The sequence below is a fragment of the Cardiocondyla obscurior genome, linkage group LG01, assembly GCF_019399895.1.
Source record: "Cardiocondyla obscurior isolate alpha-2009 linkage group LG01, Cobs3.1, whole genome shotgun sequence".
NCBI lineage: Eukaryota > Metazoa > Arthropoda > Insecta > Hymenoptera > Formicidae > Cardiocondyla > Cardiocondyla obscurior.
Window position 1 is genome coordinate 4,458,543 of NC_091864.1, and position 25,410 is coordinate 4,483,952.

General features: G+C 38.7%; 1 protein-coding gene across 1 annotated transcript in view; it reads left to right on the top strand.

Annotated features, from left to right (window-relative positions):
* The window catches only part of Mib1 (mind bomb 1), a 324,433-nt gene that overhangs the window by 2,061 nt on the left and 296,962 nt on the right, over positions 1–25,410 (top strand). The window contains exons 6-8 of the mRNA XM_070654815.1: positions 44–191; positions 291–532; positions 615–812. Coding sequence (XP_070510916.1) covers positions 44–191; positions 291–532; positions 615–812 — 588 coding nt within the window. The remainder of the gene's footprint in view (positions 1–43; positions 192–290; positions 533–614; positions 813–25,410) is intronic.

Below are 25,410 nucleotides of genomic sequence, written 5' to 3' on the forward strand. Positions count from 1 at the left end.
CTTTGCCTTAATTTTTATATTTATATTCAAACAATTTTTTAAGACCTTGGGAAAGATAGGTAGAGTACAGCAAATATATCATGACGGAGATTTAAAAGTAGAAGTTTGCAGTACATCATGGACGTATAATCCGCAAGCTGTCACAAAAGTTGCTAGTAGTGACGGAAGTGTTCCAGGAAACAGTAGTGGTGGTAAGTATTCAATGAACAGAATTAATTAGCTATTTTGTAAATTATACATTTAAAATTTAACATTATATATGAATATTTATGCATTGTATTATTTTCTAGAACGACTATCGGCATTATTGAAGAAATTATTTGAAACACACGTCTCCGGTGATGTTAATGAAGAATTAGTGAAAACTGCTGCAAACGGTGACGCCATTAAATGCGAAGAATGCTTAAAACGACCAGAAGCTGATGTTAATGGTGTATTTGCTGGTCACACCGCCTTGCAAGCAGCAAGTCAGAATGGCCATTTAGAAGTTATCAAAATACTTCTTCGATATAACGCGGATGTAGAAATGGAAGTAAGTATTTCTTTTTAAGGCGAGCAAAGCTTTCAAATATACCCCAGACTACATTTATTTACGTCGTGTTTTTTGTAAATAGGACAAAGATGGTGATAGAGCCGTACATCATGCTGCTTTTGGAGACGAGCCAGGTGTTATGGCGCTTCTCGCTGCTGCTGGCGCTGATTTAAATGCTCGAAATAAAAGACGTCAAACCGCTCTTCATATCGCAGTTAATAAAGGACACGCTGGAGTTGTGCGAACTTTGTTGGAATTAGGCTGCCATCCGAGTCTACAGGTAAGTGCATGTAATTTTGTATTTGCACCGGCATTTTTTTTTCAGAATATTGAATATATCAATGGAAACATTTATTATACAAATGTATTATTTGAATTAAAAAATTGGACGCGTCAGGCATATTTCAGATACGTAATAAGAATAATTTAATTTTAAATTTGGGATATAACGATTATCTTCTACAGTAAAATCATAGATTATTTTAATAGTCTAGAAGACTCAGGTAAACATAAGGCTTTTTTTCTACGGAAAAAATAGAGATAATCGGTCTCGAACTAGGGATCCCTTGTCTTTGAGCTCCTACTAATTTCAATCACCTTTATTATGTATATCTTGCTCGTAAACTACTTTATATTATCGACGCAGCTCTATTTCTCTTGACCCAAATTTTTCTACATTATCAAAAATTTATTTTCTATATTATGAAAAATAAGAATCGTAGACAGATTTCTATCAGTCAGATCTTCACTATAATTTTCAAATTACTTTCTTCTCTCAATCACGTGGTTATAAGAAAGAAGGGAAGACGAATAGTTGGTAAAAGCAGATAAAAGCTTTACAGCTAGATCACACCGTCTCGATTTTTTTCCTCGGATATTCCGAAATGAACAGCGGAAGCCATAAGAATGACTAGCCCAATTTTAACGCTAGCATCGAAAGGCACCTACACATGTAGCTGCTCCAAAGACGTCCGGTATTTCGATTAGTCCGATCCTTCAACGAGGCAGACAGGATGATAGCACGATCGTAAAAATTCTCTTCGTCCCTCTATTCCCTCTCGTCGTCCACCGTATTGTCGGATCGACTTGTCGGAATTTCGCGCACGTGCCGAACGCGAAAGTCTGCCTTTCTTGTCTGGTACATACGTACGTGATCGTTGAAATTTTATTTCTTTGCGAAAAGTACGCTCGGTGATGCAGCAAGGGTAAAAAAAAGGGGGGGGGGGAAAAAGGTGTTTTTTTTTTTTTTTTTTAAACTTCTGCGAAAGAATGAAATAAGATCGCAATGTATAAACATCGAATAAAAATAATGAAACCTCGACTACAGTTTTGCGAATTGCGTCACTTTTACGAAAGAGTTCACCAAAAATTAATTGAATAAGAAAACTGCGTTAGAAGCCTCTTTCAATAGTACAATTTTTTAATAATTTTTTTTTTTTATCAAGAAATGTCTTACCGCTTTTAAAAAGAGCAATTATGCAAATGTCGACTATAAATGCGGAATAAGAGGGTAGCTGAGAAGAAACAGACATGAACCGTAATTCTGTAAGCGCTAATGCAAGCATATTTTCGCGAGTCTTATGCTCTCGGCTTGATGAAATATATGAACGGTATTTCACGACGGTCGCAATACACCCTAGCAACGCGTAAAAACATCGTTGATTTACATTTACTGTTAATTTATACCATTTTGTGCGGTGATTATGAAAATGAGAAGGCTATTGCCTAACTTTCTTAATTACTTCACTAAACTGTTAGCGAGCGCCATAAGAAAAACCTTTCGCGATAATTTAATGTAATTACTTATATGTATTTTTCTGACAAACTCTTTCAAACGAATTTCTTTCATAACGAAATAGGCTTTTATTAAAAGGCTGTTTTATATTAAAAAATATATTTATAAATTAAAAAGATTAGCACTAAGAAATCTTGTTAGTTCTAAAATAAAAAAAAAAAAAAAAAAATTTTAAGCAGTCAATAAATGCCGAGTGCGCGAATGTTGTTTATCGTAGAGAACGTTTTTAGTTGTCTTCAAGTTTCGAATTGTTTCGACGGGAAATAGGGATTCGCAGTGTTATACCCTATTGCTGAAGCACCAGATATACACAACGTGTCTTGATTATGCGCAACACGTATTCTCAAACACAATCCCGCGACACTCGTAACGCAGGTGGAATTCGAGGCTTCCTCGAAGCAGATAACTGAATTAATTAAGTCTCCTGCAAATGAGGAGATACCCGTGTAACAAAGGTGAATTAACACTAATTCACATTCGCATATCTGGCACTCGTGCGAAAATATCGCATCGGTATAAAGAAAAAAAAAAAAGGATAAAAAACAGTTTACGTAAAATTATGGAAGAAAAATATTTGTGGTATTTTTTTTTTTTCGTCTAATATATCCAAATAATGAAAGTTAGATGCCGGAGAAAAATAAAGAGTACGGATGACCGTGGTTATAAAGATGGGAAAGTGTGGTGTCGATGCTTTGAACATTTACAATATCAATAAACAACCACTCAGTTGACCGTTTAACGCAAGGAAGATTTACAAGCATCTCCGATGCCATCTATAATAAAATACAGCTGCGTGCGGTTATGCCCACCAGCCCCGCAGACTTCGCTCTCAAATATCGAGGCAAGAAGGATAATATATATGCCGATATATCCTGATTGGAATCTCCCTTTCTTCAACACCATCCGCCAACACCATTTTTCCTCTTACCCTTCTGCTTACTTTTTCTCTCTTTCTGTTTTATTCTCTTTTTTTTTTGTCCTTATTACGGCTCCTTCTCGCCTTAGACTCGAATTTATTTTCTTTATTCCAAGTAAACTGCATTTGCACGATACCGTTGCATATTCGACTTATGAGAAATGTTTTTAGAAAAGAAAGGAAAGAAAATTAATATTTATCTTCACAGTGTGTGTAACTGCATCGTGTAAATTTGATTAAAAGATTAATTAAAAGATTATTTCTTAAAAATAATTTTTTCTCTCTGTTTCTTGAAATTAATAATTAAAAATAATTGTAAAATAGTGATGATGAATTAGGTTCAAAAATTTATAAAAATAGAAAACTTAACTGACTGTACATTAAATAAACTTAGGTACTCGTGCTATTAAATTACATACTCAGAAAAGACCTGTGCATCGTCGGGAGCGAAATGAGAGAAAGAAAATGAAACAAAATGTTAAAGAGAAAAAAAAAAGGGTTGTAGCAGGAGGTGTTCGTTTACGCAGTTTCAGACCAGCATAAATCATTGGAGGGCGGAGTACCACAAATATATCATGTTCAGACAGTTCAAGAATAAAATAAACAACCCCCACCCTCACTCCTTTATCCTCCCTTGCGGCCCACCACCGAAACCTCCGCCTATGGTTATATTTCACGAGATTTCATTCCAGTACAATCTCCTACAATAAACCCGCGGTTTTCTCTAAGTCGTTGATTTACTTCGCGACTATATAAACGGTAATACTTTTTAAGCTACATGTATCAAAGTTAATTTTATGCAATTTCTCTGACCATAATTATTAATCTAATATCAATATTTTATATATTGTTAGAAAATTTGGGTTAAGAGAAATAGAGCCGCGTCGGAATTAGTAGGAGGAGTCAAAGATAAGAGATTCCGAGTTTGAGACCGATTATTTTCTCTATTTTTTCCCGTCGCCCACAATAATATTTATATTGCGACGAAGAACCGACCGTGATCCGTGATATTTCGTGTATTTTGGCCAGTGAGAATTAATCATTTTGGAGAAACTGCGTCCTTTCATAATTCCGTACAACTCGATATATCCGACATGACGTTTCGGACCGAAGCCATTCTATTTTACGAGTGCAGTCAGGACATGCAGTGCACGCTATAATTGAGTTCAATTGTATTCGGCCAGTACAGTAAATGCCTGAAACAAATCGTAGACAATCCGCGCTACATGAATTCGATTGCATATTATCAATAATAACTGGCGCTTCGATTGCTCGATATAGAGACTGCTATTCGTTTTGCTGGATCATATTCAGTGATATTCTATCGAGTTGTAGATAACTGCACGATTTAATGGGCTGAATTTTTTTTTTTTTTTTTTTTTATTAATTGTTTCTTTCGACGTTCGTATTTGCGGTATGGAAATCCTTGAGCGATAACGAAGCAAGGGATTAAGATGCGAGTAATACAATTTGATAGTTCTCTATTCCATTGTGAGAATAATGCATTCAGTCCAACTGACAGTCCTTGCGTCAGTGCGGTCGTCTTATATGTAGAGAAAAAAAGTGGTTCGTTCGGAATGGGAGACGCGACTCTCCGCGGAGGGTTGAAATCGGAGAAAGAGTGCCTATAGCTTTGTGACCCCTATTACAAATCCAATACCCACCTAGTATATCCCTCTTTTTCGCCCTGCCTCTATCTCTCTCTCTCTCTTTCTTTCTTTCTCTTTTTTTCTTTGCAATCCATCTCGATGTTACCGCCTATAGCCGCATCCTGGCTACGACATTGCTATAAAACATATTCGCTGACAGAGACAATATTCCCCCCTCGGCGCTGCAGACTCGACAGAACAGTAACATTCTCGGGCCACATATTCACGCAGAAAACGCTTGCTCTACCCGCGCGAGGACGATCGAGCCGATATTCGATCGTCTGCGAGCATAACCCGGTAATTGGAACATCTATGCACGTTATTTAACGTCATACATCACGCATATTAATGGAGTTGCTTTATACTTTTATTCCACAATTTTTCCGCACTTAGATTATAACGGCGCAAAAAGATATTACGTTCGTACAGTTGCTTTTTACCTTCCTTTTCATTCTTTTGTCTCACTGACTTTTCCATTATCATCGTAGCATTGTTCCAATCTTATTTCATTTTAACATTTTTTACAGTAATATTCTTTCCTTCGTTCCCTTAATAAATTTTTCTTTATCAAAATGAAGTTAGCATCCCGTTTTTAGATTGCTGATCGGTTTATCTAATTTTGATTTATTTGAGTAAATTTGCCAGATATTTTAAAAGAATTTTAACTAATAGGTCATTAATTTTATAAAGTTGATTCTTTATTTTTTACTTCTTTGTTTCTTTTTTTGCGTTAGCGTTTAATTGAAAGAAATTAATTTTTATGCTGTTAAAAGCTTTAAATGGGAATAAATATTTCGTTTGTATCTCATCCTTGTCTAAACCGAAAAGCCCTTGGGACCGATAGAATTCAGAAGCTTCTTTTTCAAAGGATGTGATGTAGTTCCGTGCAGCTGCTGCGTACTATTCCCAGCATGCATTGCCATTCGCTTCCTTCTAGAATAGCGAACTATCTCGTTGGCAGTCGAAAAATGCTTCGGTCCCAGGCCAATCCCTCAAGAAGAACATGGACAGAGCGTTTTAAATAAATAGCTGAATAGATTTCTCGTGTAAACGGATTTAACACTTCGCTTTTGCAAACGTAAAAGATACGTCTTGAAACGGATTTCTTGCATCCTGCATACATTTTCGTGAGCAGAATCTTTTTCTGATTGCAGTCTTTCGATACGCTTTCTATATCCCTTAAAGTCTTAAAAATAATCTTAGTCATTAGCCCGTGTTAGATTAGAGTAGAGATAACGTGGAGAGTAAGTTGCCCACGCGTTAGTTGTCCTACCTCAACTGCTCCGTGGTTAACGAGTCGGGTCATCACGCTTGTAAAGAACGATGCGAATATCGCGCGCGTGAGCTACATCGCTGCTCGCTACGCAACGGTAATGCGATAGATAAACACGTATACGACCTAGTCCCGAAAATTCCGTGGCTGGTAGCATTAAGGTAAAACAGCTTTCTTTTACGTTTACGTAGAAGAAACAAGAGTGAATAACGCATGCAAAGCGTGCACTCTGTAAAGTCTAGTTTTTTTTTTTTTTTTTTTTTTTTTTATGCTAAATTTCTTGTAAGAAATGCACGGTGATAAAATGTTATTTGCTGAGCAGGCTGATCTTCTGATTAGAACAAATGTAATAGATATTTTATCGATTAATCCGCTTAATTTTGTCGGAAGTTAGTGTATGCTTGGTTGATGTAAGATATCGACAAGAATTTGTGTTTATACAGTACACAGCCAGCGCAACGCTGGACTTAGGATGTCAGTAAAAGAGGCTCGTAAAACTTCCCGGGAAGCGTATTATATCTGTTAGTAGCGAGGCTGGTGGAGTACACGTTCATTATTTTTACAGTTACGGTTGTGCTTTGCGATTTTGAACCACGAGTTTATAGAATGGATTTTCTTTTTCGGTGTTGAAAAATTCAGTTATGAAATGCAGAATATTTCTATCTAATGCGACAGATAGGACAGACGCGTTAATTTTTTTTTTTTTTTTAACTCGAAAAATGTGCTGGGAAACGTTCGTAAAAGACCGCAATAACAATGCGTCTCTCGTTGTTCAGAGCGACATTAAACTTGCTACGGTGATTAAGGAGTGGTTCCGCCTGGTGACGGAGGTAACGCAAGAACAAGAAACAGCAACAAACTCTTAGGCGGTGCCTGCTGTACTCAAGTACTTAGGCGGAGAGTCCCTTCGTGGAATAGCGACCGTGCAAGTGACGGGGCTGCAGCACTCAACCTCCAAAACTTAAGCGTGTTTATGCTAGCCTCGCCACTTGCGGCTCTCCGAGGGGTGATTCGGCAGCTGCCTCCCAAGGATTAGCACAGAGTCCTTTGAGGCGTCGTTCTGATAACACGCGACTGACTTATTCATGAACAAGCTTGTAATGATCATCCCTTTTCTTCCGTGTAAATTATTTTATTCTTGTCGACCAAAAACAAAAAAAAAAACAAAAAAAAAAAAAAAAATCGCGCAAATAATTTTTTATCGCGTTGTTATGGATGTATCATTGCAATCGGTAATTTTATCGAGCGCGTCGGTATTTTATTAATCTGAGGGGATTTAATATTTTGCAAGCAGATTTTCGGGCAGGGCAGAGAGGAGTTGATTTCGAATCGGTGAATAATCCTTGGTTCTCTGGTTATGGGCCGCGACATCGTATTCAAAGTTTGGGTCGAAACTTCTGATACAATGACAGTCGGTATTAACATTCGATATTCCGCAGTCGTAAACCTACGGAAAGGTCTGCAGATGCACAGCAGCTTTCTCTTTATTACTTCTCCCTTGCCATTTCTCTATCTCTCTTCCCTTATCCCTTCGATTTGCTTAGGTATTCGTAAGTGCGTTTGTGTGTTGGCACGTTTGTACGGCACTATTGCGTATTAACGTGGCTTGACACGAACTCAACGAAGTCTAGAAAGTTAGCTCGTAAATTCTATCTGATATTCGTACGTGGGATGCGTCTGCGTTATCGATGATACTAAATGAAGGTTTGTAACTTTGATAATAAAATTTTGCCTCGCAGTCTCGTTTAACTTGTACGAGCTAACGTCGATCTATTGCGCATTTGCATGCAAAAATAAATGTGCCAGAAACTCGTATAAATGATCTACATCGCCGTGTACATTAATTGATGATACGAGCGACGTGGAAAATTATGGCAATTTATATCGCACATTTACAATTTTGCCTAAAAACATAACATTGCGTTAATCGATTAATACAAGTTTCACGTGCGTCCTATGTAGGGTGGGTATTTACAGTAACTTAGGATTTACGTTGCACCGTGCAACCTTTGTGTTGCTCTAAAATGGTTCGAATAGATTGCCTGAAATAACAATGGTATCAGAAGATTAAGTATTATCGTTCTACGGCCTCAGCCGGATATTCTATCTGTTCTACCTTCCTCTCATTTCGGTTCTTACCGTGTAATTATTAAAAATTAATTTTAAATCTTTCTAAACTAATTTTATTGTTAATTTACTTATATTAATATTTTTTTTTTATTTTTGAATTTTACCGTACAATTGTTGTTAGAACTCGAAATTATATGAAATAAATAATTTGATTGATTTGGTGGAGACGACTAAGAATTGCCACGGTTTACGATCACTTTACGTAGCGCTCTCATTTTTACTCAATCTGTCTTGGTACCTCGATGTTATATCGTTACGTAACGGGATTTATTCGAGTGTTAGACATTAAATGTTTTATTACGCATATCTGTAACAAGCCTCGGGCAATTTGTGTATTTTCCTGAAACTTATATATGTCTTTCGAATTTCATGACGAGATTCGTGCAGATAATTAAATTTTATAGATATGAACGCTATTTATCTGGGTTTAAAAGCAATTTTGCGAAAATAAAGAATACGCTAATGTCTTTAAATTAAATTTAAACCGAGTTTATTGTAAAACTTTGTTATTATGTATAAAACTCATTAATTTTATTACTAGATTACTGTTAATTAAAATTATTTCTTATTCACGGCAAGGTTTTAAGCTTTATTTCGCAAATACGCTTGAAAGTAATCTTTGTATCTTGATTTATGCATATATGCGTACCAATATGACGCATAAAATGTAAACACGGGAAAAGTTTTTAAGGGCTCTCTCTCGTTCAACGTTGAGGAAGTTTATTTGTCTTTTATGTGTCTTCGGAGTCTCGTTGTTCGGGTACTTGCACTATATAGTAACAAACGTTTCAGTTTAAGTATGCATTTTTATATATGATGAAAAGATGGATAAGCGACACTTAAGATTGATAGTTATTACACGTACTTTGTCCCGATTTGTTTTTGCATCCAATTCTGTGAATACACGCGTTACGGGCTTTGCTCGAATATTTTATTCGCTTGGTGAAAGTCTATAGTTTATTTCTTAAATTTTATTTCCAATTTTCTTTTATTACTAAGAGAAAAAAAAATTTTTTTAATGAAACGAATGTCAGGATTATTAAAACTTTCAAAATAATAGTTTTGTTACATTTTTAATATTTTATTTTCCGCTCGTTATACGCTCGTACGTTTCATCGAGATTTTTTTTTTTTTTATGGTCTCCTTGAAAATATTTCACGTGTTAAATCTTTGAGATAATAATCCGCTCGTTTTCGAGAAGTATTCTTACATTACAACGGGATAAAAATTCATGCCCGACGAGACTCTTAAACTGGCAACTTTGAACGTCGTTACGTACGTCACATTGGAGTTGGCAAACGGGGAAAATGCTTTATCCCTAAGGAGGTGACGTAAAATCGTCATGTGTGCAGAGACACCTCTTCGCGATCGTTTCATCACTTTGCAGCCCGGGACAACTGCTAAACACTTAAGAAGTTTACGTAGAGCAGTGGTAATATAGGAAGTAACGCCTTGTTTGTTAAATTTGCGACTCACGTGCCTGTAGTACGTGCTGTAATTTAATGTTTCATTTTGAAATGTCATTGTTTTAATTATATCACGCCGCGTAGTTTCTTGGTGAATTTACGGTGCTGCATTTTAACGATGAGATTATTATTATTATTATTTTTTTTTTTTTTCTTCTTATCGCAAATAAGTAGGGAAGAAAATCCAACGAGATGCATAAAGTGAAATAAGGATACGCGCAGTTCTATAAAAGTGCGAACATTCGGAAATACGCGTTAGTTTATAGTAGCTAAAGTCATCGAGGGTAAATGCGAAATTTATGCTGAAATTTATATCTCTATCTCTCTTGTTTTTCATAGTAAAACTCGGAGATTAAGCTAACTATCGCTCTCATCTCCGATCCGGCGTCGTCTACTCTTAATAGGTCATATTATCTCTCAGCCGGAAAGCTCGGGTAATTTTAAAAGTTCCCTCGTATCGGCCCCATGGTGATGCCCCTGGCGTTTCCCGGGGAACGACAGATAAAAGTGTAGTGAGGGTGAACGAAGAAACGTGGCATTGTGTACTCTCCGAAAAAAAAAATATTACCTTCTGAAGAAGAAGAAGAATTTCTACAGTATATGCAATAGATTTCTAATGCATCGGTACGCTCGTGCCCGTTATCTCTCTCACAACGGTTCGAGACGAGCGTAATCTTGCCGCATTTGTACTTGTTGAATTATCGGAGACGTACCAGGCGCATTCGAGATAAATCGTCATCTATATTCTCTTTGTCGGGCAATTACATCTGCTCTAAATTGTCGCACGTTGTGACACGCTAATGTTACCTGGCCGGCAAGAAAGACTGCTATCCCATTTGTCTACACGACGTATCCCGTGTTGGCGACAGTCGTTCCTCGTCGGACTCGCCGGGGGCTGTCTCGCAAAAAGCAATAGAGATTCGTAGACGACGTGTAAAGAGAGAAACAGCGTGTACGTTGATACACGTAGAAGGTAGGTCAGAGAGATCCGAGGAAGAAGAAGAAGAAGCGGCCGAGATGTAGAGGAGCGTGGTAGACAGATACTAGGTAGCACTCCTTCCCGCTTGCATTGCCTGAACTACGTGCGCAAATCTACAAACGAGTAGACGTATACAAACCAGAGCACACTCTCACGCACTGAGCTGACACTATTCCGCCGACAATGCTTCTGTATTATAATGTTTGCACTCTTGTTTACTTTACCTTGTTTATGCCGTTGTAGAGAAGAGTAGCTGGCATTATTTTACTCGAGATATAACTAATATTCCTCCTTATTTCCCTTTTCTCTCTTTCCTCTCGACATCAATCTTCTTAATACTTCTTCCTTGCTATTTAACTTTTTGTTATTTCTCTCCGTTGGATAGGTATACCCCCCATTTCGCAAATACAGATCGATGCACGGAGGATAATGGCAAAAATATCAATTATTAAAATTTTTGCAATTATAATGGATCGCAATTTTAAAAGAATCTACTCGAGACTTTGTCGAAGCTGAAAAGCTACTTTCCTCTCTAAGTATAAGACGACATTCTTTTCGGTGAAAATTTAAAATTCCCGTTGATCCGCCGGGAAATTCCTTTCCTTCCCGTGAGGTATGTTGCTTCTTTCCTCGTGTTCATCGTGTCTCAGTGAAATGAGAAAAAGAAACATTTTGAAATGCATTGAACGTCACGTACGAAGATAAATGTCACATTGTTAAGTCTGCTCCAAGTCAATGTCGGCGAATCAACAGTTTCCCTGTCATCTTTTATCGGGACAAGATTGCGGCTCATAAATTTTTCGTGACAATACGATATGCGCTCGATTCGCTATATAAAAATAATGTAGACATAAAAATCGTATTTATTTCGTGAAACGAGAGTGAGGGAACACGACTGCAAACGCGAAAATAATGGCGCGATAATTTTTGCCTCTCCAAATGACGTTGTCGCCATAATTTAACGATGCGGGATACGATCATGTATCTAGCGTGCCATTAGTTCTCGAGTGTCTAAACACTTTGGGACACCAGTGGTAAATGGCAGACGGTATAACGCAATGGACCGTTTAACTAGGGTTTATCGGTAAGTAAGCAAGACCTGCATTAATATTTCATTCACTAATGCGCGACGTTAGTCGAGTTCCCTCTGTTCTAACACGCGTAGTTTAGATTTATAGCAGTATTGTTATTTTCTTTCCCTCAATTGAGAACGTTCAGAACTTCTTTCTTTGGTCGAACAATTTTGTGACTTTTTATTTTTAAATGCAGGTATCAATCTTGATATTGCAAATAAAAACGCGACAAGTTTGTGGAAAAAATTAACAAATTATATAAGATCTCATAATAAGAATGTTTGATTTTGGTAATTGAAAGTTATGCCTTCTGTCTTAAAAAAAATTTGTTACTTACGTCTACTGATTTTAATAACCTTTTTAATGATATTACGTTTTTCTTTTTTTTGCTTTATTTAAAAAATTATTATTCGTCATCACAATAAATTTTTGTTCGAAATTATATGGTGAATCAGTTAGAAAGTTTGCCAGGCCTGTCACGTAATTGTGAATTTATGGAGCGTTCTTTATCGATCCCGGCGGCATTTTCGATTCTACCCCTTTTCTCGTATTAACGCCGTAATGTTCGTTCCAATCTCCTTTGGCGCAGCGGACTTTTTCAGTCCGGCAGCACTTATTTAGCCGAGACTTAACGTGGATTAATGCGTCCCTTACGGGGACGATGCTCTGTATCTGTGGAATTCCCGCGTGGCCTTTTAGGTGACTTCCGTAGACGGCCGTGCACGCGACGACGTAAATTTTCGGAAGTTTCCCTCAGTTAAGATTTACTGGACCCATCGGATCACGTCGGTGTATGTCTCCATAGCCGTCGCTCTAAACTTTTCCCGCGTCGTTTACAGAAGTACCGCCGTTCAAACGGCAATTCGTACACCGTCGCGCTCTTACATGCATCATGTACCGGCCGTTGCTACCGCGGACGTATCCGCGAACTTTCGTGACTTCCGTTTGAATTCCTTTTACGTAACTGCGTACGAGAAGTGACATAAATTCCTGAATAAGTTTTAGCGCATACATCCAGTAGCATCGGTGTTTTTGCAGGAACTTTCTTCGGGATTTTCTTGGTCCGTATGGGCGAAACTGATGCGAGTTTCATTCGCAGGCCTGCCGACTGTTGTTCGAGACTCTTCAGGCACTCTTACCCTCAAATATCTTCTTTCGGGGTACGTTTCAGACTGAAACGTTGAGTGGAAGGCGAGAAAAGTAAGGGAGAAGTGGTCGTTGTTTGCCGGAAAATAGAACGTTTCGTTCCGAGTGAGCTACGTATAGTGTTCTAGCGTTTACAACCTGCTTGCTATCTCGGTTTTTACCGTGCCGCTTTACTAATTTTTTTTTTTTTTTTTTTTTTCTAGTATCGCAAATTACGCGTGTCGCGTAATAAAGTTTTTTTTATATTTACATTAATAGTCGAATTGAAATTGTGATATGGAATGATATTATTAGTCGCTACAATTTTCGTAATAAATGAGAGAAAAAGTGAGAAGCGCAATAATACGGTTGCCAAATATCTCTTATGGATGGTATCATATATCTTTGCTCGAATGATTGAGGAGTCATAATATCTTAGAAATTCTGCTTGTAATATTCAGTATTTTACAGATAGGGCAACTACCGCTATTTATTACAGCGATATATTTTCATTTTTAACTTATATGGTAAATAACGTTTGATTTTTTAAGTTGGAATTTTACTGTAGGAGTTTAACAAAACTTAGCGATAAAAGTATTTTGTTGAATAACAAAAAAAAAACCAACGTTTCTGTCTTTACGTTTGTTATAAAATAGTTGTACGTTTTAGTCGTACGTTACATATATTGGCTACATCGAGGTCACACGAATAACGATCCTAGTGCTTCTCATGTTCTGAAAAATTCCGAAACAAGATAGGAGCCTCCTTGAATTGTTGAAATCCGGCCGTGTTCGGCCGTTTTTCGGATTTACAGATATAACTCTGCCGTTGTGGATGGACGAGAAGACGGTTTCCTTTTCCTCTTTTTCCCTCGCGGCCCCTCGGCCACGTCTTCTTCTTTTCGCTCCGGCGAAGAAACAGAGAGATGCGTTTATCTCTGATGAATTTATGCCTCTTTTTGTAAGAACGCGCCGTGTTTCCGAACCCCACCTACACGTTTACCCCTCCGACTAGTTGGAGTATCCGGGCTTCATTTCTTTACGCCAGACTATCCTTGTTTATTCGTGTTCCGTGAGGCGGATCGCGATTTCGAGATAAAGGCTCGGGGAGTCGGATAAAGCTGGTCCACGAGATACGGGATGTTTTTCTGCGGCTTCTTAAAGGGGTGTATTTATTATGGGCGTCACGCTTGGCTCGGTCTTGGTACGTCACGCGGTCACTTCGGTACGTGACGCGCGAGATTGCCCCCGCGGAAATTGCTTCTGGATATACAAGTTGGAGATTTCGCAGCTGAAAAGACGACCTTTGCACCGGTCAACGAAATTAACATTAAATAATTGACGTATACGATTAATGGTCTATAAGCTTTCCGAATGATTTTAAAATTAATTTTTGTTCGCGCGTTTTATCTTTGCATTAATATGCGCAAGTAATTGTTACTGCGTCGAGAATTCTGCAAATGAGTTACCACGTTATCGTTTTATCATTTCCTCAATTAAAACTCGTCGGTATGGTATTCTCGCGGAGAGAGCTTTTATCGGGTCAGCCGTCGAATGGCTGCATAATATCTCGGAAATTTACATAATGCCGATAGCGGCTGCGAGCGAGCCTCTTTCTTTTATATTACTGCGATGCTTTTCTTCTAGCAAACTGCCGTAAATGGCGCCGAAGTTTCGCGTGTCGCCAATTTAGGAGTACGTCCCATTATCGATAGTTCGCAGTCTGTAATTAGCGGAAGCGTCGTTATCTTTGGCCCTGCGAGGTCGTAGCCGAGCCGTTACCGCCCTTCCGACGGGTACGAGGTACGCCGGCTAACAAGAATTTTAGATTAAAGATGTCTCGCAGCCCCGAACTAGTTAATAAAAAGATTAATACGCGCGCGGAAGTAGCAGTTGAAAACGGAACGCGGAGTTTGTATTAGCTTCGCGAGGAAATCAATTTTCTCTTTCCACTTAAATATTTTCTTTCCGATCTATAAATATCTTCGCTAATTACTTGGAAATTGTTTAGTGTCTTGCAAGTTTCCAGACTCACTCATTCACTCAGCAAGCACGTATTTAAATATTATCAAGAAAAGTAACCATTAAGATATTACGCTTCTCCGGTAATTTTATATATATCTATATATATTTTTTTTCCCTCCCTTTTCCTTCGTCCCTTGTTTCACCGCTTTCAATTATTCACCTTGCAAGATTCTCCTGTAAGATTTTCACGATATAACTTGTTCCGTTTTTCGTACTGCGGACGTTATCTCATGCCGGTGATACGTCAGAGGAAAATAACATTTCCGGTTACAACCGGTCGGAAGTGTCGTTCAATCTGCTCTCGGTTATCGAGTTCCTTCCGACTCCTTCGAAACAAAGAATGCGCTCCCGGTGGCTTAGTATGTTTCGCATCTTAAAGAAATGCATTCGCGGATACGATTTCTATGAGAATGGTTAGTCTTCTCAAATACAATTCGAGAATACGCTGCGTCGTCAGCGTTGCTCCGTTTTCCAGTCGATACGACCACGACAGTCCGAAACGACGACGACGACGACGACGACGACGACGACGACAGGGACGACGAGGGCCAATAGCGGTTGGCATTCCATTTGGTCAGTCACGTACCACGTCCAGCACGAGGCATTCTCGTTGATTCGAATCGTGGAAAGAGCTCGATTGGCGCTTAAGCGCAACCGTTACTGCGCCGTCGGAATTACGGTCTGAGAACCGTTCCGGGGTTCCCGCCACGTTCGTAACAATAATGGTAATGATATTAACCATGTGCCGCGGCGTATGGCGATGTCACAGGTCACGACACCGTGTGGCAAATGTCTTTCGGATTAGGAGAATTGGATAATGTCGAGTGGTCCGGTATAAACGACTTCGAGCTGTATCTAATTTACCTTTAGAGTAGCTACGCTGGTGTCGGACATTCGACAATGCGATTTATGAACGTATCGATATTATACCGCGATGGGAATTTGATCGTCGAATATTTTCCTCGATTATTGCAACATAATTTGTCAAACAGCCCGGCCGGACCACCACATGAATGTTAATTTAATATTAAAAATTATCATTTCTCGCAATGGTATTCGGTGGTACCCTTTCCCTGGTGTAGTTGATTATCGACCGGGGGTCAAGTTGCCTTGATTTCCGCGATTAATTTGTACGTTTATGTTCCACATTTTTTCACCCTCCAGCGCGGCGTTATGAACCTGTGCAAACATACCGAATGAAGATTGCACCTTCAGCTTTGCGTTCGAGTTTGCTATTCGGATTCGCGCGAGCGCATTCCTGACGAGTTTGCACTTGTTCAACAGCAGCCAAGAGTGATGCACAATGCGCTATACGCTACAGCGTCACCGTCAGAGTTTCCTTTCCTAATTACGTCTACGTCGAATGTTAGGTAGTCTGGTAATGCACGCGTGCGAGCTCGAAATAATCTGCCAACTTTCTCACATTACCCTCTCCCGCATTTTACGATCCATTCATTCGGTGCCGCTGTCGTCTGTTTTCGTCGTGGAAAATCGCGAGTCGCTCAGAGTGGACGGTACGCGCTTCTAATTTGCAGTTACTGGGATTTAGAGCTTCGCGAAAGTCACGAGGTGACGTTAAACGCGTACGAGGATCGACAAACATATTCCAGGGTAATGAAACTGTTGAGTTATCAACAAGAGTACAAATTAAACGCGAAAAACGCTGAAAGGAAGGACTCGGTCTTTTACAGTTACAAGAGCCGATTATTTTCTATTTTACGTACAATATTTAAAAATACAATTGTTTCGCGTCACGGATTCGTGGATTTTTTCAGAATTAAATCAAATCTCAGGTTGAATTCGTCATTTTCGTCGAATCGACGGAACCCGCGAATGTTAATGTTTGCATCGCGAAACGTGAAAATTATAATATATGCGCTATGCGCGACGCAAATTTACATTTCGCGGGGGAATTACTTGAAATTGTTGTAGATAATTCTATTTACTGGCTACATTGTTCGAGCAGTATTAATGAGATCGACGAATCGAAATATGTTTCGGTAACAAATTGCACGCTCGGTAACCGTATTACGAAATTATCGCGAAAGCAAATCAGAGGTGGTGTTCTATCGTACCGCTGTAAACGGTGTCGTATCCATTGTCGCCCCTAGGTTTCGTTTGCGCTCGGACTGACGGTGATTTAGAGACACGTGTCGTACCGTTGCGAAGTACTTCTCTCTATCTTAATACCGTGCCGGTAATCCCTCGTTGCGCGCTCACCGATTTTCGAGGCTCTCGTCCATTGTTGCGATCGAACAAATAGCTTCCTGATGCCGCGCGATCTATTCAGCTTAGCCCAATTCACTCGAACGGGCCCTCAGGTTTCTCTGGACGCGCTGGTGCGATACGAATGTGAATTGCTTACCGCATTTGCAGGTACAACGCCGGCGGTCGTGTACGGTCGCGTGTTTAAATCGGGATGTAATTGTCTTCGACTTCAACCGCGCACATTCGCGTCGCTATTCGTTCCTTCGTTAGAATCCCCGGGTCTCTCTAGTGTGGCAATTTCCCGATCTCAAACGTGCGGCCGGGCAGCCCTTTCTCGTTGTAACAGAATCATCGGACAAGCTAAATTTTCGCCTTTCAATTAAACCGGACGCACGCAACAAGCAAACGAATTAGAAGTGGACTTTGATTTTTCACGGCACATCTTGTCGTTGTAAAGTTTTATTTTAGCGTAACCGAAATAACGATCACGAAGAAAAAAAAAAGGAAAAACAATTTTAATTTGCAATTAAAATTGTTTTTCTGCCTTTTCCGATTTTATTTTTAGTCTTCTATTCATGTAAAACGTAATATTAACTGGCACGAGTTTATATTTTAGTATTTAACGGAGTAAATTTTTTTAAAGAGCACGTTTCTATCGCGATAAGCTGGAGATCGAATTTAGAAAGATTGTTTGCTGGGAAAAAAAAAAAAAAAAAAAAAAAAAAAGTAGCTCGCAATAGGGCAAAAGATACGTACGTGTAAAATAGGAAGAAGATTTCTCGTGAAACGTAAGATAAAAAGAATCAGAGAAAGAGAGACTGGTCTCGAAGGCCCCAGTCACGTGGAGGTTTAATCCTGTGCAATAAACTGGCCCGTCGCCCTGTGGACTGCTGGTATACCTGCGTCACTATCCGTTACGTCCGTCGTTCCATCAAGCAGATCCACCGTTATCTTCTTCCATCTACTCTCCTCTCTACGTCTCTTTGCACTTTGCACCCTGTTGCGACGAATCAGTAGATCCGTCGGTACCACGCATATATCCTTCAAGTTCCTCGGATTACCTTCGCACTCCGATTACTTTCCACCAAAACAATTCAACGAAATTCAGTATAAGCCTTTTTTTTTTTAATTAATTTTATTTAGTATTTTTAGAAACTTCTACTTTTATTCTCGATAAAAGATTCTGCGATATAATTTGTATGAAATTATTTTGAGTTTATTTTATCTCTTTCGTAGAATATAATTTCAAAGACATTTAACGGGAAGTAAAGACGAAATAATATTTTTATATATTATCTTTTGAGTTTTGAGGTGGACGATAAATTTCTGATTTTCCCGGCAGGGAGGGAAACTCTAATAATGCATAAATTAACATTTAATGAGACTAACTTGTGGATAGATACATTTCTAATTGGAATAAAATTAGCGGTACAATATCATCTAAATATAATTCTCCTAATTGCACGTTGAAAGCAGTTGTCAGCAGAGTGTAGCGTTACGAATCGCTAGAATTTAGCCCTGTAATGCTATAGCTTCGAGCTTCTGTAATAGCGTAACCCATTCTCTCCCGGATGCAAGACGTGGCTCACTATTGCTTTGCTGTATATAGGATTATCGGGTTACATTAATAATGCGTAGTGGCATAAGCGAATTGCGGTTACGTAGAATTAATATAGATGCTTGACTTATCTTTTAATTCTCGTTACCATTACAGTATTATGCATTTTGAGTTTTATTCTGCGGGATGGTATAGAAGTGGCTTTTCATAAATTCGTTATAAAGTCAAATTGCGTCCAATTTCGTATTTTTTAATGACATCTGATTATTCTCTCCTTTAATTAACACTCTCAGCACATCGACTATAATTGTGATTATATTTTATTAGCGCTTAATGCAGTGAAACGATGCTCTTCATTCAACTTTCAATTTATTATCGATGCGTATTAGCGCGAGACTATTGAAATAATAGAAATTTATGTGCGCTGCATTATGTACCCGAGTGGAAATTCATTTAGTTATTCTGATTTTGCAGCTAGCAGTCAGATCGCGCAGATTAAATATATACCTTAGTCATTAGCTTGGTAGTAACCATAATTTGTGAGAAAATATTTTTTATTTAGTGACTTTAGTTAGTAATCTAGCCGGTTACTGTTTAACTTTTTCGCTACATTTTAGCCTGCTGTGCGTACTATATCTGTGCTAACGCGGACTCAACTTAATCACTCAATCGTTGTAATGACGTAATGTTATATTTTTTGAGATTATTTTATCTTAATAAATCGCAAAAGTGTCTTAGATTATAAAAAAAAGAAATAGGAAAGAGAAAGAGTTGTTTTCTTTTTATTCTTTTTTTTTTACTCGTTTTGCTGCCGTTACGCCGGCTCGTCTACAACAGCGGTCGGCGAGTGCACGGGGCGTATTTAATTCTCAAGAAATGGCCTGATCGTTTGTCACGTCACCTGACATTTCCTAAGTCGCTAGAAATGTATCCGGCGAAAATAATGAAACCTCTATTTCATCTTTTTTTTCTTTTTATTTTATTTTGTCGCACCGGCCGTTTCACTAGATCCATCGGGGTCTGGGGTATTTCGGGAAACATGATAATCCCACCCTCAATTAGGATGACACAGAAATGCATTAAAAGAATTAATCTTAATCTCCTCTTTATAAAGTTAATATAATCTTTCCTCGAATTCTCATATCTCTTATTTATTTCAAGATGGGATTGTATAATACTGAGTGAGTTGATAAAAATCGAGCAGTATGCAAATAGATAATTAAAAATAAAGATTACGTTTTACAATTTAACGCGATATGTAATTTGTATTTGTTTCTTTTTAGTTCCGTTATTCGCAATATTTTATTATAACGCAATCGTGACAGGAATTTGCTAAATTAGTTTCTTATTGCTCTTTAGAATTGGAATGCAGTAATAGAACTTAGAATACGGCGGCTTTGATTATTCTCCACGAGTTTTTTTTTTTTTTTTTTTTTTATAGTGCTTTCGGCACGTACCGCATCCTGCCGAGTAAATATTAAATTTTACCGCATTTGTCGTTATTAAGTCATTACATTTCAGTATTACAGTCTCGCGACTGGTAATGTTTCTACTCGACATATATGAGAAAAAGCGGATATAAAATACCAGGTATTTACTCTACCGGAAATTCAATCTTGCCGCAACCTGTGCTTATGGCTAATAATAGTTATCAAGTACTAAAGCTGACTCTACTTTATCTGAAAATTTTATTTTAAAAATTGTTTTTATTGTTATATATAAATTTATAGAAACGTTAATTTTTTTTGAAGGGAGAGATAAATAAATGTCGATATATCAATATGTAATTGGTCATGTTAAAGGTAAAAAAAAGATCGGGGCCGGACGTCCGTAAAGTACATTACAAATAGCCGATTGCGACCTGATATCGCGGCTTGGACATACGTAATTGCGAATAGTGCACAAAGGCGATATCGTTTCGTCGGCATTCGATGGTTTCGTTTTGTCATCTGGCATCCAAAAAGTTGCCGACATTGTCGCTTTATCGCTGGTTTATGGACGCTTTTACGTCCGATACGCCGGAGATTGGTTCTTCGTCCTTATCGAGAGATAGCGGGGCGGGGATAAACCGTCATAGAGATGCAGCGAACATACTGCAGTCCCCGTCGGAATCACTCGGCGATCCGATTTGGCAGTTTCTCGGGGAAATGGGAATTCCAATAACCGTATCGTCTTACAATGCTGATATACTGAGAGAAGTCGCTCGCTTTTAATGCGCCGTAATTTTTAAATTTATTATTTTTTCATCAAGAGTTTCACCGTTTCCCGCGACCTCCTTTCCGCGCTTTTATGGCCAATTGTCATCGGTAGGAAAGGATCTTGATTTTCTTATACGAAAGCAGACGCTCCCTCTTTTAGATATGCAAAGATAGTTATAGCTTTGTAAAGAAGAGCTTTGTTTTCGGTCGGCGTATATATGCGATAGCGGATATAACGTCAGAATGAGGAGAGAGGAAAAAGAGAACGTAAGAGCATACGATCACATTCTAGGCTAGACATCTCGGCACGGCTAAGTTGCTTGTTTCTCACGTTATAATATTTACAGTAATTCAACCCTCTAGTTTGCGCCGTTTCGTAATGGGCAATATGCACTCTCAGAAATTGGTATATAGAATGCAAAAATATTTTGCCTTACTGCACCCTTGACTCGATATAATTTCCGTTTGCCCTTTTGCCCTATCTCGCCTTTTTTTTTTTTTTTTTTTTTTTTTTGCCTTGACTTTTCGCGCTCCAACTTTCTCGACGAGGTAATGCACCTGCTGATGGATAAATGTTCCACGCAATAGAGCTTTTTTAAAGTTTAATATTCCCGAAAACCGTGTCATTTCCACTTTTCCCTCATTCTTTGCCGGAGTCAGCGTGGATTACGTAAATTTTTTCATAAAATGTTAGATCGCGATTATTGCTTTGCATTAAAAAAAAAACTTTTGTTCTTTTTGGAAAGATTGAACGAGCTGATTTGCAAATATCGGGAAAGACTAAGTCCGTCGTTCTTAATGAGATAATTTAGCGATCGCTTTTCGAAAGTCTGACCGGACGGGGCGAAGATAATTCTGACAAAGCTGGATTTCAAGTATAAATAGAGCGATTCTGTCGCATCATTAGGGTGCTAGGTTTGAATAACGGTCGAACGAGACCGTTTTACGTCCAGTTCTAATTCGGTAACTCAATCTTTGTCAAGTAAATCAATTTGGGCGTCGTTGGAGCCGCATCAGTTTACTGGCTCATTGCATCACCGGTCCCTTTTACCCTTTTGCTCGTTTACTCTTCCCTTTGGTCTGCTGTTGACCACCACACTGCCAAAGCTGCTGAATTCTATCGACATTAGCGTTAGTCGTCATCTAATCAGAGACTTTGATAATCGCGATTATATTGCAATTACCCGAGTTCAACTTTCTCTTATATTATTTTCCGTACTTTTTCGTTTTAATTAATTGCAACGATGGTAAAAAGACGAAATACATTTTTATTGATAATTTTAATATAGTTTTTTAACGATAAACAGTGTACATTTTCTGGGAACGTACTGATTAATTAATAGGCACATGCCGATTTAATTTATTTGAATGTGAATATTACGAGAAAATTAATTTATATAATTGTAAATTTCTTTTGTCCGCTTTTAAATTACTTTTTTTTTTTTTTATTAATTTTGGTTGTTTGTGAGAAATTTTATTAATTTAACTAGATTTAACTGAAGTCTCTTCCAATATAGAGTTCCGTTTCATCATAATAATGATGGCGGTCATTAATTTAGATAGCGAGAACGATCGTCACGGAAATAGCGGGTCCTGATGATGTAACGTTATTTACGCGCCGGTATCCCATCGTTTCTTCGTTCTTTTTATCAACCTGTTAGCTTCGCTCGAGATGAATCCATAAAGCACCTCTAGACAGAGGCTGCTGAGTGAAGCTGACGTGCGCGAAGGGTATTCTGGGTGATTTACGACGTTTAAAATTAACGGCGAGTCTCGCAAGGTAGGAGACGGTAGGAAACGACCATTTTCTGCTGTTGTCGGTACTTTTCTTGCTGCTCGAAATGTCACGCAGCTCCCTAGCTCTCTAATTGAAAATAAGCGAGCCGAAAAACGTGCATTTCTTTGTTTTCTATATAACTTGTCGCTAATTATGATTCGCACGGGAGATAAAGAAAACGCTGCAATTTTGAGGCAATAACGTTTAATCTCGTTATATTTTAGCGTTGACGGAAAAATTGTATGAGAAACGGATTACTCGGACATAAAAACGTGCACTTATTTAACAAAGATGAGCGTGGCATTTAATTTAAAAAAAAAAAAAAAAAGTATTATTACAATATTTAAAAAATTCCATCACCATTTATATATATATATATATACATAATATAAATAGCTTTCTCTTTCTCCTGTGAGATTTGTACCGTGATAATTTGGACGTAGATGTCAATTTGACCGGTGACACAAGTCGCACGTGCAAGTTAACGCTATAGACAAGATATTGACGTGCGACGGGCGGTTAAATGCATCGGTATCGCCGTGCGCGCGTAAAAGAGGATAAAAAGAAATGGGGGATGATCGATGGACGAGGTGCGATCGCGGCGAGCGTACCATGTGGGGTTAACGAAACGGGAGTAACCCCCGGGCAATTACACCAGTTAACTCGAGCAAAAGCGTTAGCCCAATAAGCCCGTTGATTGTCTCGAGTTATCCCGGACTACTCCCGCGGGACATCGGGGACGGGTTTATCAATTTTTATGACCTGGAAGCAGTAATATCTGGCAACCTGATACAGCTGTGTAACAGGACCGCCAATGACCGGTACCCCATCCCGTTCTGCCGAACCGGTGTTCGAGAGCGAATAAAACAGTATACTTTCAGCGAAACGTTTCCTGGACCGTAATAGGCGCTCACGACTCGCCATTTACATTCGCGTAAATTTTACATTTGGCTTTAGCTAGATATTTCACTACCGTGTTAAAAGCTATTCTTTGAAGTGGCGAACGTATACTAAATATCGTATTATAACGACTCAATCGTCGCAGCATGCGACTGATAATTTTTTAATATTAGAGAAAAAAAAGTTTTTCAATTTATTAAAGAAATATTATAATAATAATTATAATTTTTATGTATTATTTAATTAAACATATTCTACATAAGTGAATAAAATAGTAAAGATTCTTCGCTCGGCAGCGCGGGACGCATTGTGTACCGGAGCGATCTAAGCGAACGTTACTCTCGCGCACCATAAATTACGGCGTCCGAGCACGTACAGAGGCGTTTCAGAAATTATTCAACTGTCTCCGCGGGATTGCCGGGCAAAAATACAAAGGCATGATTTATATTCGATCGTGCTTCTTATGCATTGAATGTTTGCGATGCCAAGCACGTGCAGCCGAAGAAATGGAAAGAGCGCGTAGAACGTGTCCGCGTCTTCTCGTTTCGCGATCTCGCTCCCTATCACGGCGATTTCCAATATTCGACCGAGCCTGTGCCTAATCGCGGGGAAATAAATGTTATTAAACCATTAAACGCCATCCCTCAGACGTCGAGCTTTTAATGTATGTTGGGCCAAACGAAATTAAATTTATACGAGATTAAACAAAAAATAATATAACGAGTGGGTTGTCGCGACATGAAAATCAGAATGTATTCATTGATGCGAAAAGGACCCAAGGTTAGATGAAAGAGAATGGAAGTGAATCCGAAAGGCGGAAAATGTGGAATAGGACGAGACAGGAGCGGAGGAACATCCGTCGCGCTTGCAGAGTAACGTTGGCGGCGGAGGTAGAAGTGGCTACGTAACTTACATTCTGATTTGTTGCACTTTATGCATCGTAATGTTCACTACTCCATAAAATGTTGAGCGCGCGGAAAGACAACCACGGCATGGATCCTCGTCTGTATCGCGGAGTTTCCGCGGAAAGGGTCTCATTATTTACTTAAGGTGCACGACTTGCCTTTTACTCGCTCCTCGCCGGCTACTATCCACCAAGACAGAGCCGAGTAACGTCGATGTCGAAGAATGCAGACAAATTGCAAACGTAAAATATTTATCAGTTTTTATGGACACGAATTTATCTTTAGTAAGGACCGTAAATGAAATTAGACTGTTATGAGCTACTTGAAGACGAGAGACTTGAAGACTATCTTAAATATTTCAAGTATTTTAAGTTTACTAGAAGAAACTATGCGCGCGCTATTTTTTAAAAGACCCTAATTACGAACTACAAAAAAAAAAAAATTATGCGACTTACCAATCTGCATGAGCTTCAGCGGAGTTGATGAATCTGCCGGTGGCTGTAACATAAAATGGAAAATATTAATGTAGACGTGTTATTTTTTTTTAATTAATATAAAAGTAAATCTTTATTTTTATAAAGGTTTTCTAAAAGAAAAAAAATTTATATTCACCTAAAAGTTGCTCCGCCGATGCAGGATGCCTATCCGAGGCCTGCTCCTCCTCTCAGTTTGCGTGTCGAGTCATCCTTCCGCGCCCTGGACACTCGCGAACACCCCGACCGTGATTTTATAACCGCGAAAATTACTCTATGATACACTTTCGCGCGTTCCATGCTCGGCACTCGCGATTAGAACAAAGCCATGCGAACAAATTGCGACCGAATACTTAACGAAACTCCCGGAACGACCGACGAACCGGCTGCGGTTCGTAAAATTATTAATACCGGCGGTGACGGCACTCG